A 15510-nucleotide genomic window follows, 5' to 3' on the forward strand; every position below is an offset into this window, starting at 1 on the left:
CAGAAGGGAACAGGATAGAGAGGACAGACACAGAGGGATTTCAAGGACAATTGCTATAGAAGAAAGAAGTACTGTTGGTAACAGAATGATGTGAACAGTAACTGCCCCTTTTGTTATGTTTACTTTGTGTGTACGTGTTACACACATGTGTGGAAGCCAGAGATCAATTTCCAGGAATCGTTCTTTTCTCCCGCCACATGGACACAGGGATTGAGCTCAGGCTGACCACCTTGGCAGTAAACGCCTTTCCTGGCTGAGCCATCGTGCTAGCCTTATTACTGTTATTTTTTTAAGTCTCTCAATTAAGCCTAGGATGACCTTCAAGTTGAATTTGAGGTTTCTCTGTCTGAGTCTCCAGAAGGCTGTGAAGCTGCACATTTCCAGGCTTGGATTAATAACAATTGGTGGTTTTTTGTTTGTTTTCTGTTGGTGTTTTTAGCAAGGCCTTGTCTGCCTGGCCCTGCTGGAATTAAGGTGGGCATGACTGGCAATAACAACTGACTATTTAAATCTCTTTTCCTGAAAACAATACTTGAGAGTGGAAATCACTTTGCATATTTGTTTCTAGAACTTACTATATTAAATGCTTGTTCAGGAGAATCCCTAGGCAAGTTTGGGTACCTTCTTATGACTGAGCTAAATCTTGCTGCATGCAGGGGTACACTCCTAAAATACCAGCAGCTGGGTGAGTTTGGAGGTTCTGGTAGTGGAGCAGCTACTGGGATACACTTGATCCCAATCAGAGAAAGCCATCCTTTTAAACCAAGCACCAAGCTTTTGGAGGGAGGACACCTGCCTAACCAGCCAGGTCATCTACAGAGTGAAAGATGTCACATCTAAGGCAAGGTGGTTGTTGGCTTCAGTTCAGTCTGGGATTCATAGCAAGTCTGAGGTCAACTTGAGTTACGTCGTGAGGCACTCTTGGAAAACAAGACCAAAACAAAACAAAACAAAACAAGTGGACTAGAGCTTCGTGGTACAAACCAGAATCCCCTTATTTGGGAAGTTAAGGCAGGTGAAGGAATGTCTTGAGTTTGAGGGTAGCCTAAGCCACATAGTAACACCCTGTCTCAAAACCAAACCCAAACTCTATCCAAAATAAAACTGCAATCTTCAAAGTTACTTTTGATGTTTTCATTTCTGTCAAAAGAAACAATGGAAGGGTAACCCAGAAGTCAACAAAAGCAAAGATCAATAGGAAGTGAACAGGAATGGGATAAAGGAAAGAGGGATCAGACTGAGATTTTTAAGTGAACTTTGTATTTAGCGGTGATTTTTTAAAACATTTATTTATTTATTATGTATACAATATTCTGTCTGCGTGTATGCCTGCAGGCCAGAAGAGAGCACCAGACCTCATTACAGATGGTTGTGAGCCACCATGTGGTTTCTGGGAATTGAACTCAGGACCTTTGGAAGAGCAGGCAAAGCTCTTAACCTCTGAGCCATCTCTCCAGCCCCCTAGCTGTGATTTTTTTTAATCTATTAGTATCACATATTTTAAAATTGGAGTATTAAAAGGAAAAGAACCACACCAGTGGGTGCCAGTGTGAAATCCTGCATTTGGAGAAGGAAGGGACAAGCACTTGGAGCTTGCATCTGTCCTCTGCAGAAGGCAAGCTTTTGGTGAGCCAGGGAAGAGTCTATGCTGAGTAATGGTCAGTTGGGTTAGAAGCCTTCGTGGACCCTGCATTTCACTGATGACAGGAGACAAACAATAAACCTAATAAGTACGATGGGGCACACGGGAAGGAACACAGAAATAGAGAAAATACTAATAGGTAAGAAGAGGAACACTGGAAAGGAAGGCAGCCTGGGAGCTCACTGAAAGGAGAGATGAGGCATCTCTGGGTTATCTGCAAGGGCCATCCAAGCTGAGAGAGCAGTGAGCGTCCCCAATGGACAGAGCTCAGAAGGGCTGGTATATGCAAGGTTTACTAGAGCAGGTTTGCTGGCAGTGGACAGGTCACATGGCTGAGGGCAAGCGCTTGGCTGCTCCACAGTGCAGACTCACAGCCAGGTCTTCATGCCCAGGAGTGATGTGCAGCCATGTTCAAGGTGCGCCACTGAGCAGGGACGTTCGCTTGAGCCTGGTGTCCAGGGTTTAGTATTTCAAGTTCAATCAGGGATCAAAGTTAATGAAAACAAAGGGACCAGTGAGAACGCTAATGCTCTTAGCTCTGTGATATCATCATCTAATGTTAAAAAAATCTTGACGGTTCTGAGCTTTCCCCAGGGCTTTTGTCAGTTTGTACCCCCTGAGCACAAAACACGCAGCACCAGCTTGGCAGCACACAGCATGCTGGGAAATCCCCAGGCACTGACAATCTGCCTAGCGTATCCTCAGAGAAAGGCTCCATCAGGTAAGAAAGGTTTTTTTCCTCAAGTCTTCCGTTTTACTCCAAAAACTAGTACAGGAAACATGATTAGTAGACTCTTGAATTTATGTGGCAACTTTATTGTTTATAGAAATAATGACAGCTTTGAATAAACAATGGCTTCAGTTTCTAACATTATAAATATTTGCTAAATTTATTAATGTGAAACTTTATTATTTTTCAAGTAAGTATTGCTTCGGTGTCAAACATTACCATGACAGGATAATCCAAAACTTACAGAACTTTATTTATTATACTGGCTCAAAGGTAAATCAACTAGACATATAGACAACGAGTTAAAAAAAATATTTAAGTGTTTACCCTTTCCCTGGGGTGCTGTCCAAAGAAATCGGGATGAACTGCAAAGTAGAAAGGTCTTAAGGCATTGATGGCTTCTGCTCCTGACAGAGCCCGAGAGGAGGGAAGCCAGTGAGGGAGGGTCTTCTTCAGGCAGAACCTGTCAGACACAGGTGTTACTCTCTGGAACAAGCACACATCTACCATGCACGTGACAGCCAACCTACAAGCACAGAGCGGAGAAAAACCACCACAACAACACAGAAACGGATTTGCTGCAGTCTGTCTGGTTTCTAACTGGAGGCTCTAGAGCGGAAACACATTCCAGTCAGACAACGTGACATTCTCTTTCTTAAACTGTGCACCAAACTGTCTGGACTGTTCTTGAAGTACCTTTTGTTTTCCTCAATGAATACTTCAATAATACTACGTTTCTGAGCTCAAAGGAAATGACTTACAATTCTTGGGAAGCAATTCCACAGTGCCTATTTGTTAATACTGCAATTTATATTTTCCATCCTAATTATTGTAAAAAGTCTCTAAGTATCGGGCACGCTTTGCAAACAATCAGGTATGCTGAGTCCTTGAAAATGGTTTTGTACTGTTACGATGATAGAGATTCCAGAATCAATTGATTCTAGAGTCAATACTTTCTCTGCTACCAGACTGAGGCTGACTTTTCTCAAACCATGACGCATGCCACTGTAGCCCTCAGATAAGCCCCAATCTCCCCCCTTATTCTCCTTTTACCTGATTTCTAAGCCCCATACTCCACTGTGCACAAACGTCTCCACCCACGTGTACTTGTTTGTATAACTGCCGTGTATCTACTGTGCACCAGGAGGAGGAATTTTTGTTCTTATTATAGTCATTGTCTCTTAAACTCTAAAACACCAAGCTAAGTGCTCTACAGTTGGGGAACACAATGCTGCACTGGGCAGTTTAATCTTTAGTCTTCCAGACAGAACGATCCTGTGAGGATCTGCTATCTCCTGCTCTGAATGGAGCCTTAGACAATTTGGCTGCGCAGATGAATTTTATCTCTGTTGTTGTTGTTGTTCCTGCCTAAAACCATAAAACGAGACAGTTTCAGGATCTGAAAAACAAGTTGAAATGAGCTCAATACATAACAGACCTTCCCCTAAAGAAACAGAGTGGACCACAGGGCTTACCTCCTCAAAGGCTTCAGGTGGCAAAACATTTCTGAATACGCACGGCAACCTCCAAGCATCCATTAATTGCCTGACAGATGAACAAGCAAACAGAAGAGCTGAACAGGTGAAATTCGAGATATAACCATTATGTTACTATCCTCAAAGTGAAATGCTTAAGTATTAACCTAATAAAACATATATAAAACTCTAGTATTTTTCTGTTGCTGTGATACAAAAATATCCCGACAAGAGCAACATAAGGAGAAATAGGTGTTTTTTTTCTTTTCTTTTCTTTTTTTTTTTTTTTGGCTAAGTTCCAGAAGGGGATGTGGTCCATCAGCAGGTAAGACACAACACTCAGCGGGGAACGCATGGTGGCAGGAGGGATCAGAAAGAACAGAAAGTGGGGTGCAGAGACTGATGTACTTCTTCCAACAAGGCTCTTCCTCCTGCCTAAAGAGTCCACAGCCTTCTCAGACAGTGCCACCAGGTACTGATGACTCTTCTATCCTGTCACTGAAAGCTCACATAACTGTTTCTCCACTGGAATATGTTATCCAGGGGAATCTGGACCCATCTTCCCAGGCCAGGGTCATGTGTATTTGACATATAATATGAACTTCCTATCATTATTACCTTTGTGAGGAGAAATAAGTTTCTTGTTATATATACCCTTATATTTATATGAAAATCTTTTCTTAATAAACTCTAACCTGAGCCAGGCGGTGGTGGCGCATGCCTTTAATTCCAGCACTCAGGAGGTAGAGGCAGACAGATCTTTGTGAGTTCAAGGCCAGCCTGGTCTACAAGAGCTAGTTCCAGGACAGGTTCCAAAGCTACAGAGAAACCCTGTCTCGAAAAACAAAGACAAAAAATAAATAAAAATAAAATAAACTCTAGCCTGTCTTCATATTGTCTTACCCGGAAATTCTTTTTCTGCAGTGTAAATCAAGATCTCAGCTTCAGCTGAGTAAAATCTCTGGATGAACTCGGTCTGCACAGCCAGCAGCAAGGGACTGTCTTGTCTCTTCCACTGCTACAGACGGCAGCACAGAGGACTGCGGGCTGTGAGATGCTGGTGACTCTAGCTTCAAAAGCCTAGCCCACCTGCGGCAGCCACAGGACCCGGCGACTACAGGCACAGTCTACCAGCATTCTGATTCCTACCTCACCACTGTACCGATGAGCATTCACCGAGTGCTGTGTTAGGTCCAAGGTAAAACACTAAACAAGCATTAAGACAACTGCTGTTTGCACTAAACTTACAGAGCAGGAAGAGGGGGTGGAGAAGAGGGACACAGACACACGCAAACGCAATGATTTAGACTCGCACAGAGCCATGGGAGAGGACACCCTGGAATGCCTTGTGCCAAGGAAATGGTCTGCTATGTGGACAGAAGGCAGCCAATTACACACTGGTATAAATGAGTTCTTGGACCTGCTTGATAGCGATAATGCCTTCTGTTCCGTTCCTTCCCCTTCTTCCCCGAGGCCTGCAACACTCTCTGTAGCTCAGGCTGGCCCGGAACTGCTGTGCAGACCCAACTGCCTCTGGCCAGTATGTTTGACAAGTACTGAAGTAGCTTCAGCCTCTTGGCACTATTTGTATTTGAAAGTAATTTATTTTAACTAAGTCTCCCACCACTCTCACGTTAGTAAAGTGTAACTATTCTTTGTAACTATAGTGAGGTTTTAGAAGAAATTTGTTCTCTCAAGTAATGGTAAAACCATGCATTTCTTTCTTATCTTGTTTTTGTTTTTGTAGACAAGATCTCACTATATAGACTTGGCTGGCCTGGAGCTCACTATGTAGACCAGGCTACCATCCAGCTCATAGAGATCCATTTGCCTCTGCCTCTGTAGTGCTGGGATTAAAAGCATGCACCCTCTCACCCAGAGACCTGACATTAGTTTTTCCGTTGCTTTTAGGCTCCCTACTTAGAGTAGGGTAAAAAGTAGACAAGAACAGCAAAATCGGGGAACAGTATTAGATACATCAATGGATAACAAGTTCGTTAGCTTCCTTTTTATATCTCTTGCTGGAGATCCACACAATTGAAGATCAAAGGCACAGGAGAAAACAGGATGGTTGCAAACACTTCATTTCAAGGATACTGGTACTGCTGGCCCAGCCTCACCTATATACAGGCCTTGGTGCTGTGTATCCAGGGTCCAATCAAACCCACTGAATGTAAGTCATCCAGCTGAGCGTCAGTCGCCAACCCTAAGAACTGGCAGGAGAAAAGGAGTTAACCAAGGCTCTTCCGTCTGCATCCTATAGGATTAGTGTAGGGCAAGTCTTTTGGTCCTTCCCATGATGGAGGACTAGATTTTTCACAGCGTACCCGCGCTAGCGTTTCAATTTCCCTGAGCTTAAAATCCCTTCATCAACACTAAGCAAAGGGGTATCAGGCATCTCCAGTTCCTTTTCGGAGGGCCATCTGGGGATAAATGCTTCCTTCAGTCAACCAAGCAACCAAGCTTTTGATACCTTAAAAGACGACAACTATATGACCTCTATATTAAGCCTCCAGTGGTCCCACACTGATCAATTCCGCCTGATCGCGTTTCCTTTGGCCATTTCCCTACACCCTTAAAGAACACTCCCACACATATTCACAGCAATAACTGTGAATCTTCACAATTTGTATTTTAATTCTATTAATTAGCAAAGTCACTAAGTTCTTTAGTGGTGTAGTGCACCCTCTCAAGGACTACACTTCCCACCTCCCCTCTAGGAGACTACTCAGTTTGACTGCAGGTCTAGAGGTGAACTGGAGGGCCCGCAACTTGGCCTCCCACTGCCCCACCAGCCGCCAGGCTCTCCCCACAGCCTAAACCCAGCTCCCACCTGGAGGCCTCGCCCGTGCCTCAGGCACTCACAGGTCGAGCTCTGGGCAAGGGTGGAGTCCCTGGTCAACTTGTGCTAAGCAAGGAGGTCCTGACAGGCCTCGCTCACTGCCTCAGGCCCGCGCAAGCCCGGGTCACCCTGACCGGAGAGAAGGCCGCAGCACCCGTGCTCATTGGCTACGGCGGAGCGGCCTTCCTCCCAGAACGCCTGCGCACGGCCGGCCGGCCTGCGAGCCGCTCTCCGGCCGGGGCTGCGGCCGTCTGTCGGTGGCCTTCCTCCCTCCCCGCTGCAAAGCCGCAGGAGTTTGTGTCCTTACCCCGCTACCTGCGGGCTTCGGAAGACACAGCCTGCGCTCTGGCGCCGACTGGGTCTGAGGGAGAAAGATGATTGGCGGGGAGGTGGAGGTGGGGGTGGGACGAAGAGCAAAGGTGAAGGAGGAGCCGGAGCCAGGGGGCGGGGCGAATGCGCGCGTGCGCAGCTCCCTTGCCTGAGGGGTATAGGGGGCGGCGCGGGGCGCTCTGCGAACGCTAAAGCTCGCTGAGCAGCCGTTGGAAGTATTGATCTGCTTCCCAGCTACAGCTGAGTTTGAAGTCTCCTGTTCCTCTCTGGCCTACATTTCCTACTTGGCTTTGCCTCTAGCATTATCTGGATTTACTCGGTACCATTCGAGACGGCGTCTCCCACTGTATCCCGTGCTGGCCTTGAACTTGCAGCTACCACTCCTTGCTACTAGGCTATTTTTAAATGTAGTGTTCTCAGTTAGCATGGGCTTTCAACTTTATGTCACGCCCTAACTTTGATATCCAGAACTGCAAAAGATGGAACAGTAACTGCTCCTTTGACTAATGCTACCTCTTGGCTTGGTCGACAGGCTTGCCTGCGTTTTCCCAGTGCCAAGCCCAGTCCTGTCCCGTCTCTTGGAGGAATCTTCGCTCTCCCGGGGGCAACCTTGCGACCAGCATTGCTGCAGCCCCAGTCTCTAGGTTGTTTGAGCGTGGTTTGTAATTGCCCGTGAGAATTCCCTCGCTGTATTCATCTCGTGACTCTGGCAGTGTGCCTGCCACACTTCAATCAGGCTTAAGAGTGCTGGGACCATAGACTTAAGATACTGACTTTATTTTGAGAACTCCTTTAAATACCTTGTGCCCCCTGCTCACCACTTGTCCATTTATTACCCTAGTTAGAGCTTTTTTTTTTATCCTTAAAGACTTGAATTTGTAGTTTACAGTATTAAGAATGAGGGTTCCATTAAAGAGAAGAGGCTACAGACACTGAAGATGACTTCCTAGTGCTTTGAAACAATCCTTGTTAGTTAACTTTTGGCACATTTGTTTAATATTTTCTTTAGCAATATCTAACAACGCGTGAGTCACACATTGTCAAAAATCCTACAGTTGTGTGCTGGTCAGGTTGCTCAGCAGATAAAGGTATTTGCTGTCAGACCCACAAGCCTGACCACCTCGGTTTGATCACCAGATAAAGGTGGAAGGAAGGAAAGAACAAATTCCCAAAAGCTGTCTTGCAACTTCCACATGGATGTGGCAGGTGTGTGCCTCCCATTTTATATATGTATTAATAAAGAATCATGGACACTAAAAATTGTTGAGGGTAATTTAAACGTTTGGTATAATGCTCTCTGAATTTCAGTATTTTAAGTCTGTGCTGGCTAATTTTATGTCAACTTGACACATACTAGAATCATGAGAGGAAGGAGCCTCAGCTGAGGAAATACCTCTGATATCCAGCTGTAAGGCATTTTCTCAATTAGTGATCAGTGGGGGAGGGCCCAGCCCATTGTGGGCTGCTGGTCCTCGGTCCTCTAAGAAAGCAGGCTGAGCAAGCCTTGGGGAACAAGTCAGTACCATCAGCCCCTGCCTTCAGGTTCCTGCCATGTTTGGGTTCCGGCCCTGACTCCCATCAGGTATGAACTATGATGTGGAAGTTTAAGTCAAATAAACTTTTTATCTCCAAGTTGCTTTTGGTCATGGGTTGCTATGGGACAATGGTCTGTATCCTATCACTTGTATTTTAAATAAACACTGACCCAGCCTCAGAGGAAGCAAGATGTGACTGCCTCACCGAAAAAGGTACCAAACCACATGGCTAACTCAGACAAGAATTATGGGCTAATATAAGTTACAAGAGTTAGTTAATAAGAAGAGCCTGAAATGCTGGGCCAATCAGTTTATAATAGATGTAGACCTCTGTGTGATTCTTTGGGACGGAATGACTGCAGGACGACGCAGGACAGAAACCTCAGACAACAATGGGTGCTTTATTGCGGCAGTGGTAACCCTGACTACTGATGGAGGTGGGTCTTGTATCTTATCTGTTGCTTTCATTGGTTAACTAATAAAGAAAATTGCGTGGTCCTAATAGGACAGAAAATTAGGCAGAGTAGACAGAACAGAATGCTGGGAGAAAGAAGCTGAGTCAGGCAGCCGCCATGATTCTCCCACTCCAGACAGACACAGGTTAAGATCTTCCCTGGTACGCCACCTCGTGGGCTACACAGAGTATTAGAAATGGGTTATATCAATATGTAAGAGCTAGCCAATAAGAGGCTGGAACTAATGGGCCAAGCAGTGTTTAAAAAGAATACAATTTCCGTGTAATTATTTTGGGTATAAAGCTAGCCGTGCAGGCGGCCGGGTGCCAGGGGCACAGCCCGCCGCTCATATTTCAACAGAGTACGGCAAAGTCATTTGTAGAATCTGGTGGCTCTTAGCGTCATCATGTTGTGTCCAGTTCCGTGTTGCCCCCACCTCCCCTGCACTGGGTACCCTGCGGGAGGTCTTGCATTCAGTGAAGGCTTCTCAACTCTTTGAACTACACCATTTAAAAGGAATTTAATACTTAGGTCCTTCTAAATTTAAGTAAAAAGCAATTTTAAAAATCACTTTTTATTGTTAATAAAACTATTGCAAGCAAATGAAATTTATTACTTGAAAACTGTTTGATAATTTCTAGTGTCGATAAGATACAAATGCTGACTCACAATGAGAACTATTTTTATTGTCTTTTATTTTCAACAATGATTACTTGAACTTAAAAAAAAACCCAACAACAACACGTTTATTAACTAATGGTTAGTGAAAAGCCAAATGTTTCCAGCCCACTTCAAATTCTCTTTCAACCACTTGAGGGCAGAGCGCTGCTCCAGACTGTACACCTGCTCCTTGTAAATGTTGACCGTCATGTGTTTGATGAAAAGCTTGGGGTCCGATATGCGAGCAGCCATGATCAGTCTCTCTACTGCAGCATGGTAGTCATCCTTGTTTTGAGGTTTGCTTTCTTCAGTTCTGTAAAGTGAACACAAAAGCAGAGACTCTCAGCAGAAGCAGTGTGGTTTCTGTGGGAGAGTCACTTGTATTTATTGGTTCCAAACTATCATCCTGTTTTTTAGCAGTGATGTTAAACTTTTTGGACCATGGTTTGCAGTTGAGAGGCATTTTATATCAGGACCCAGTGGCCATGGGTAGTTTGAGAAACACTGCTCTAGAACACAGCTGGCTACCTGTCTATTTGTATTTACAAAGGTAAGAACTGTAAATATTAAGCTGAATAAGCTCGTATTAAGTACAATACATCTTAAATTATTAATAATAACATTAGTTTTCTCTTGGCATTAGTTATTTCTAGTTTCAAGCAAGTACTTAGCATGCAGCTAACATTCAGTAACAACTGTAGCACTGTGTGGTTTTCTTTGGCCCTGACTTGGGTACTTCATTAGGTATTAAATTTTTTTTAAACTCCATCTGCCATTAATTATGATTATGTTTAGAGGCATGAAATTCTTAATTTATGGTAGCTTTTCTTCTGGATAAAGGAAATAGTTAAACATATTTAAAATATGTGATATTATGGTTTTCTTGCTTTTTTTTTTTTTTCCGAGACAGGGTTTCTCTGTAGGTTTGGAGCCTGTCTTGGAACTAGCTCTTGTTGACCAGGTTGGCCTCGAACTTACAAAGATCTGCCTGCCTCTGCCTCCCGAGTGCTGGGATTAAATAAAGGTATGGACCACCACCACCCAGCCATTTTTTTGGGGGGGGGGCTCTTGCTTTTTGCTCTTGGTACTTTGGAGTCAGTGAGCATCGAGTTCTAAGAATGGTTCTACCTAAATTAACACTGGCTCGCCCTTCAAAAGTGCTTTCTGGGGACTCCTAAACTAAATGAGGCACTCTAGAGTTTGAAAGATTGGAAAACTGAATAGGTGCCATATTCTCAATGTTTAAAAATGAAAAAAGACTCAGTAGAGGTTAGCACCCCAAGGCAGGGATCAGCACACAAGCAAGACAAAGTATATCGACCTTCATAAAAATCAAAGCTCTAGGGATGTCATTGGTCACGAACTAGGACTACAACTACCCTCACATTCAACAATGAATACAGGGGCTGCATGTGTGGGAAATGGATGCAAGAAGAAATCAAATTCTTTTAAGAATAAAACTCAGACACCTCATGCCACATAGTGTGCAGTGTCAAAGAAAGGAAGCCCATCCCCTGCTAAAAACAGAGCAACAAGAACAAAGGGGTTTTAAAAGTGCAAGTAAAATGGTTTCCTCTGTTAAACAGGGCTACACAGCTGGGTGTGGTGCTCACCTTCAATCACAACACTTGGGAGGCAGAGGCAGGCGGATCTCTGAGAAGCCTGGTCTATAGAGTGAGGTCCAGAACACCCAGGGTTGTTATATAGAGAAATCCTGTCTACAAACAAACAAACAAACAAACAAACGGGGCCAAATGACTCCTACAACAATGGAGAAAGCACATTCATCGGTTGAGTATGTGATGGAGGAAGGTCATTGGTTTATTAATAAAGAAACTGCTTGGCCCTGATGGGTTAAAACATAGGTGGGTGGAGTAAACAGAACACAGTGCTGGGAGGAAGAGGAAGTGAGCTCAGATGCGAGGCTGCTGCTCTCTGGAGCAGACGCGATGAAGCTCCGACCCAGGATGGACGTAGGCTAGAATCTTCCCGGTAAGCACACCTTGGGGTGCTACACACATTAATAGAAATGGGCTAGTCCAGGTACGAGAGTCAGCCGAGAAGAGGCTAGATATAATGGGCCAAGCAGTGTTTAAAAGAATACAGTTTGTGTGTTGTTATTTCAGGGCATAAGCTAGTCAGGCGACCAGGAGCTGGGGCGGCAGGAACACAGCCCGCAGCTCTATTCAACAAGTATGAGATGTCAGGGAGCATCTGCCATGAGCCAACTGGATCTGAGGGGTTTTGTTAGAGATGCTGACTGCAGTTTCTCCTTCTTGAATAAAGAAGAGATTCATAGCTAAAGTTTTTAGATAAAGACCCTTTTTAACACAGGAAGGTTGGTATTTAAAGAAGATCCCTATCTTATGTCTGTTTACTGGGGTTAACCTGTTTGGCCTTTATTTTGGTTCTCATGCATCTACACTCTACTACTGAAGTTCATCAACAACCCTTTAACTTGTGTGATTTTTAGTTTCAAGTAGTTCTTGTTCTTTCTCAGTTTAAATGTCATCCAGGTTCATAATATATGTGTATGTACATGTAAACAAACACAAGGCGCAGACACCGCATTCTAGAGCAGTGTGGAGCCACATCTATGTTCAGAATGCAGCGGCTGGCATTCTGTTAACCCACCTTTTCAAAACGATCTGCAGCACCTGTATAGAAGTTCCTGGGCTCTGAATACTGCTAGCATTAGACACCAGAAATATTTCAATAGCTAAAAGCATTTCAATCTCAGATAAATAAGAAGGAATCAGTAGAATTTCCCGGTTTAAGTTCCCTTCTAATGGTGGGTAGCAGCCCAGTGAAAGAGCACCTAAAAATTAAACAACAGGTCACACGTCACCAAACCTCAATGGGTAAGACTTAAAACTGTTTAAGCGTTCAGCTGGGAGCTACTTATAGGGCAGGGTAACTTTTGCATTTGCATATTTATTACACCTTTTATGATAGTGAGCATCTTGGTACATTAGATACTACTCTTTTTTTAAAAAAATATTTATTTATTTATTATGTATACAATAGTCTATCTGTATGTATGTCTGCAGGCCAGAAGAGGGCACCAGACCTCATTACAGATGGTTGTGAGCCACCATGTGGTTGCTGGGAATTGAACTCAGAGCCTTTGGAAGAGCAGGCAATGCTCTTAACCACTGAGCCATCTCTCCAGCCCCTAGATTCTACTCTTTATGAGAACTCTGAAACATGACCTTTGCGTTTTACTGTGGCAAATGCCCATTTTTTCAAGTCATAATAATGTATATGACATAACTGCAGAATAATCAATAAGTGGTAGGCTGTGGTGGTACATGCCTCTAATCTCAGCACTTCGGACGCTGAGGCTGTTTCTGTTCCTACTCTGCCTGGCAAGTGCTGAGCACAGGACACCAAGTGCAGTTCCACCCTGCATATGGCCATCGCCATCAACAACTCCACAGGTCAGAACAGACTTGACTTAACTTGACACTATTTGGCTGCTTATTTGAAATGATAATTAATACTCTGAGGACACTCAATTGGACACAGATAACATCGTATACAGTTTATCAAAATCAAATTAAAACTGCATGTTGATTTTGCTTAAAATGTTTTTTTCATTCAAGATAATGCTAATCTTTGAGAACCATATCTAAACACATATCTAAACTATATCATTCATGATGATGCTAATCTCTGAGAACTATATCTAAACACAATCTAAAGATGTTCCAGTAACATTTAAATATTTAAATTTTATTTAATTACTGTTACGTTTATGTGTCCGTGAACACATGCATAAACCATGAGACCCTGTTAAAATTCAAAAACTAATCCCCAAAACAAAACATGCATTAAACACTTAAACTTATTACTTATAATTCAACCTAATTATTTTTCCATTTTTTTGGGAAGAAATGTTACCACTTGTTAAGGTGATCATAGCTGGGAGTTTAAAAACACTTCTAGCTCAGGTTGGGTGGCTGGGATTTCTGACACCCAAACATTTCCATTTCAATTCACCTAACATTTTTACTCCTGTGCTGTAAGATCTGTCAAACTGGGTCAAATTTTCTTTGTTTGCCCTCTACTGGAATGGATGACAAGCTAGGAGAAAAGCATGGCACTTGTAAACAAAGGACAAAAAAAGTTTTCAAAACTCAGCACAGATCTATCAGACCTCTACCTGTGAATATGTACTAACTATTATTTCTGCATATTGAAAATATTATAGATGAGTTCTGGATTAGAAAATAGTAAAACCAACATATTAATTCAAACATTTCAATGGAACTTACTTTTGTAGTGGGTTCTGGCTTTGAGCCACAAACAACTCCTTCCCAAGGAAGTGATTAGTCTCCTGAGAAAGGAAAAGTCAATAGGGATGCTTTTGGAAACCATGAACTCTGCTACACAAGATGATATGCCAAGACTGTTACTTTCTATACAGGCATCTAGAAGTTTATTAAAAAGAAGGCTATACTGGGAAACCTCCACGGTATCTGAAATGGAAAAAAATGATACAATAAAATGAAAAAGGATCAATGATAGAAAGACTGAAATTAATATTCTACTTTCTTCCTCCCAACCCAAGCTTTCTTCTCATTACAGAAATCAGACCCACTGCAGTAAAACATCTTTCATACTCTCCAAGTAAGAAACAAAAACCTTTTTGACAAAAGTGAAACCGTTACTTCCTTTCTAATGGAGAATGCGAAAAGAAGGTGCACCTGTTTCCCTGCATTTGGTCCCCATATGAGGTTCAATCTTCAGTCTTGAAAAATGTCATGGTTCTGTTTGCAGAGCTCAGACCTCAGGCTTTCAAGACTCAAATACATTTTTTCTTAATGTTCACTCAAAAACCCTAAAACAAACAAACAAACAAACAAACACACACACACACACACCAAAACCCTTTCACGGTGTCCCACTAGTGACTTCAGGGCACAGAAGTCTCCTTGGAGACGTCCAGCTCCATCACACTTCTGCTCCGTTGGGTCCACGTCAATGTAGAATCTTTAAGTGGCCCAGGCTGTATCAGGAAATGAATCCCTTTCCCTTTAGTATCTTCCTAAACATCAAACTTGTTATTACATCACCCCTCATCCTGATCTATACAAACAAAGGAATCTCCTTTAGTTTGTCCCGTATGAATTTCAGGAATCTAGCTCACTGCTCACCGCTAAACCCACTCTGCTCATCATCAACACAACTGTATGTTAAGGGCATACGGGGTGGCAAAGAACATAGCACTATCAGGAAGGCACATTCTAGCAATGCTAGCTAAAAACAGCATCTCTTAGTCAATGGAAAACGAGGTTGAGGGATATTGGGAGACCAGGGAAGGTTCTAAATCATCCTCTGTTATGGTGGTATATTATTTGTGTTTTAATAAATAAAGCTTGCCTGAAGATCAGTGCAAAGCAGCCACACCAATCAGCCATACAGGCCAGGCAGTGGGGGTACACACCTTTAATCCCAGCACTAGAGAGGAATATAACACTGGAGGAGAGAGGTCTTGGTTTCTATCTGAGGATTCACAGAGCCGGGATCTCCCCTTTGTCTGGACCTTGGTAGTAAGACCTCTCTAGTGCCTGGCCGCTTTGCTTTTCTGATCTTCATCCTGAGCCCCAATATCTTTTTCTGGGTTTTTATTATTTGTGCAACACTGCATCCTTTGTATCGCCCTCTGAACTTGTCAGTTTTCCTGACTAAAGCTCTGCTCATGGGCTCCCTCTTCTTATCTTAAAGCTTGAATTTTAACCTTTAAGAGAACTCATTTATTCCAAGATTACTAAGATGTATCCTGATCAGTCCTCTTCACTGTAAACAGAATCAATTGCTCAGGGTATGTAGACCAGA

The 15510-nt window shown here is 43.2% G+C and overlaps 2 protein-coding genes across 9 annotated transcripts in view; both read right to left on the reverse strand.

Annotated features, from left to right (window-relative positions):
• Tcaim (T cell activation inhibitor, mitochondrial) overlaps positions 1 to 7104 on the reverse strand; it is a 30472-nt gene extending 23368 nt beyond the window's left edge. For 3 of the 7 annotated variants that reach the window (XM_075964058.1, XM_075964053.1, XM_075964052.1), the window contains exons 1-4: positions 6997 to 7104; positions 5968 to 6060; positions 3848 to 3917; positions 2700 to 2835 (exon numbers count right to left, since the gene is read on the reverse strand). Coding sequence is in view for 4 of the 7 variants with exons in the window: in XM_075964053.1 (XP_075820168.1) it covers positions 2700 to 2835; positions 3848 to 3906 (195 nt within the window). In the remaining 3 variants the exon portion in view is untranslated. Of the gene's footprint in view, positions 1 to 2699; positions 2836 to 3847; positions 3918 to 5967; positions 6061 to 6680 lie in introns of all 7 variants that reach the window. The other 4 variants (XM_075964054.1, XM_075964059.1, XM_075964055.1 and 1 more) reach the window with 4 other exon arrangements.
• A 2642-nt stretch (positions 7105 to 9746) lies between these two features.
• Positions 9747 to 15510, reverse strand: part of Topaz1 (testis and ovary specific TOPAZ 1) — an 85783-nt gene continuing 80019 nt past the window's right edge. Inside the window, exons 18-20 of one of the 2 annotated variants that reach the window (XM_075964061.1) lie at positions 13947 to 14150; positions 12304 to 12487; positions 9747 to 9982 (exon numbers count right to left, since the gene is read on the reverse strand). In XM_075964061.1, the coding sequence (XP_075820176.1) occupies positions 9763 to 9982; positions 12304 to 12487; positions 13947 to 14150 (608 nt within the window). In that variant the 3' untranslated portion in view covers positions 9747 to 9762. Of the gene's footprint in view, positions 9983 to 12303; positions 12488 to 13946; positions 14151 to 15510 lie in introns of those variants that run through there. The other variant, XM_075964062.1, reaches the window with a different exon arrangement.

Source organism: Microtus pennsylvanicus, chromosome 3 (assembly GCF_037038515.1).
Source record: "Microtus pennsylvanicus isolate mMicPen1 chromosome 3, mMicPen1.hap1, whole genome shotgun sequence".
In the NCBI taxonomy this organism is placed as follows: domain Eukaryota; kingdom Metazoa; phylum Chordata; class Mammalia; order Rodentia; family Cricetidae; genus Microtus; species Microtus pennsylvanicus.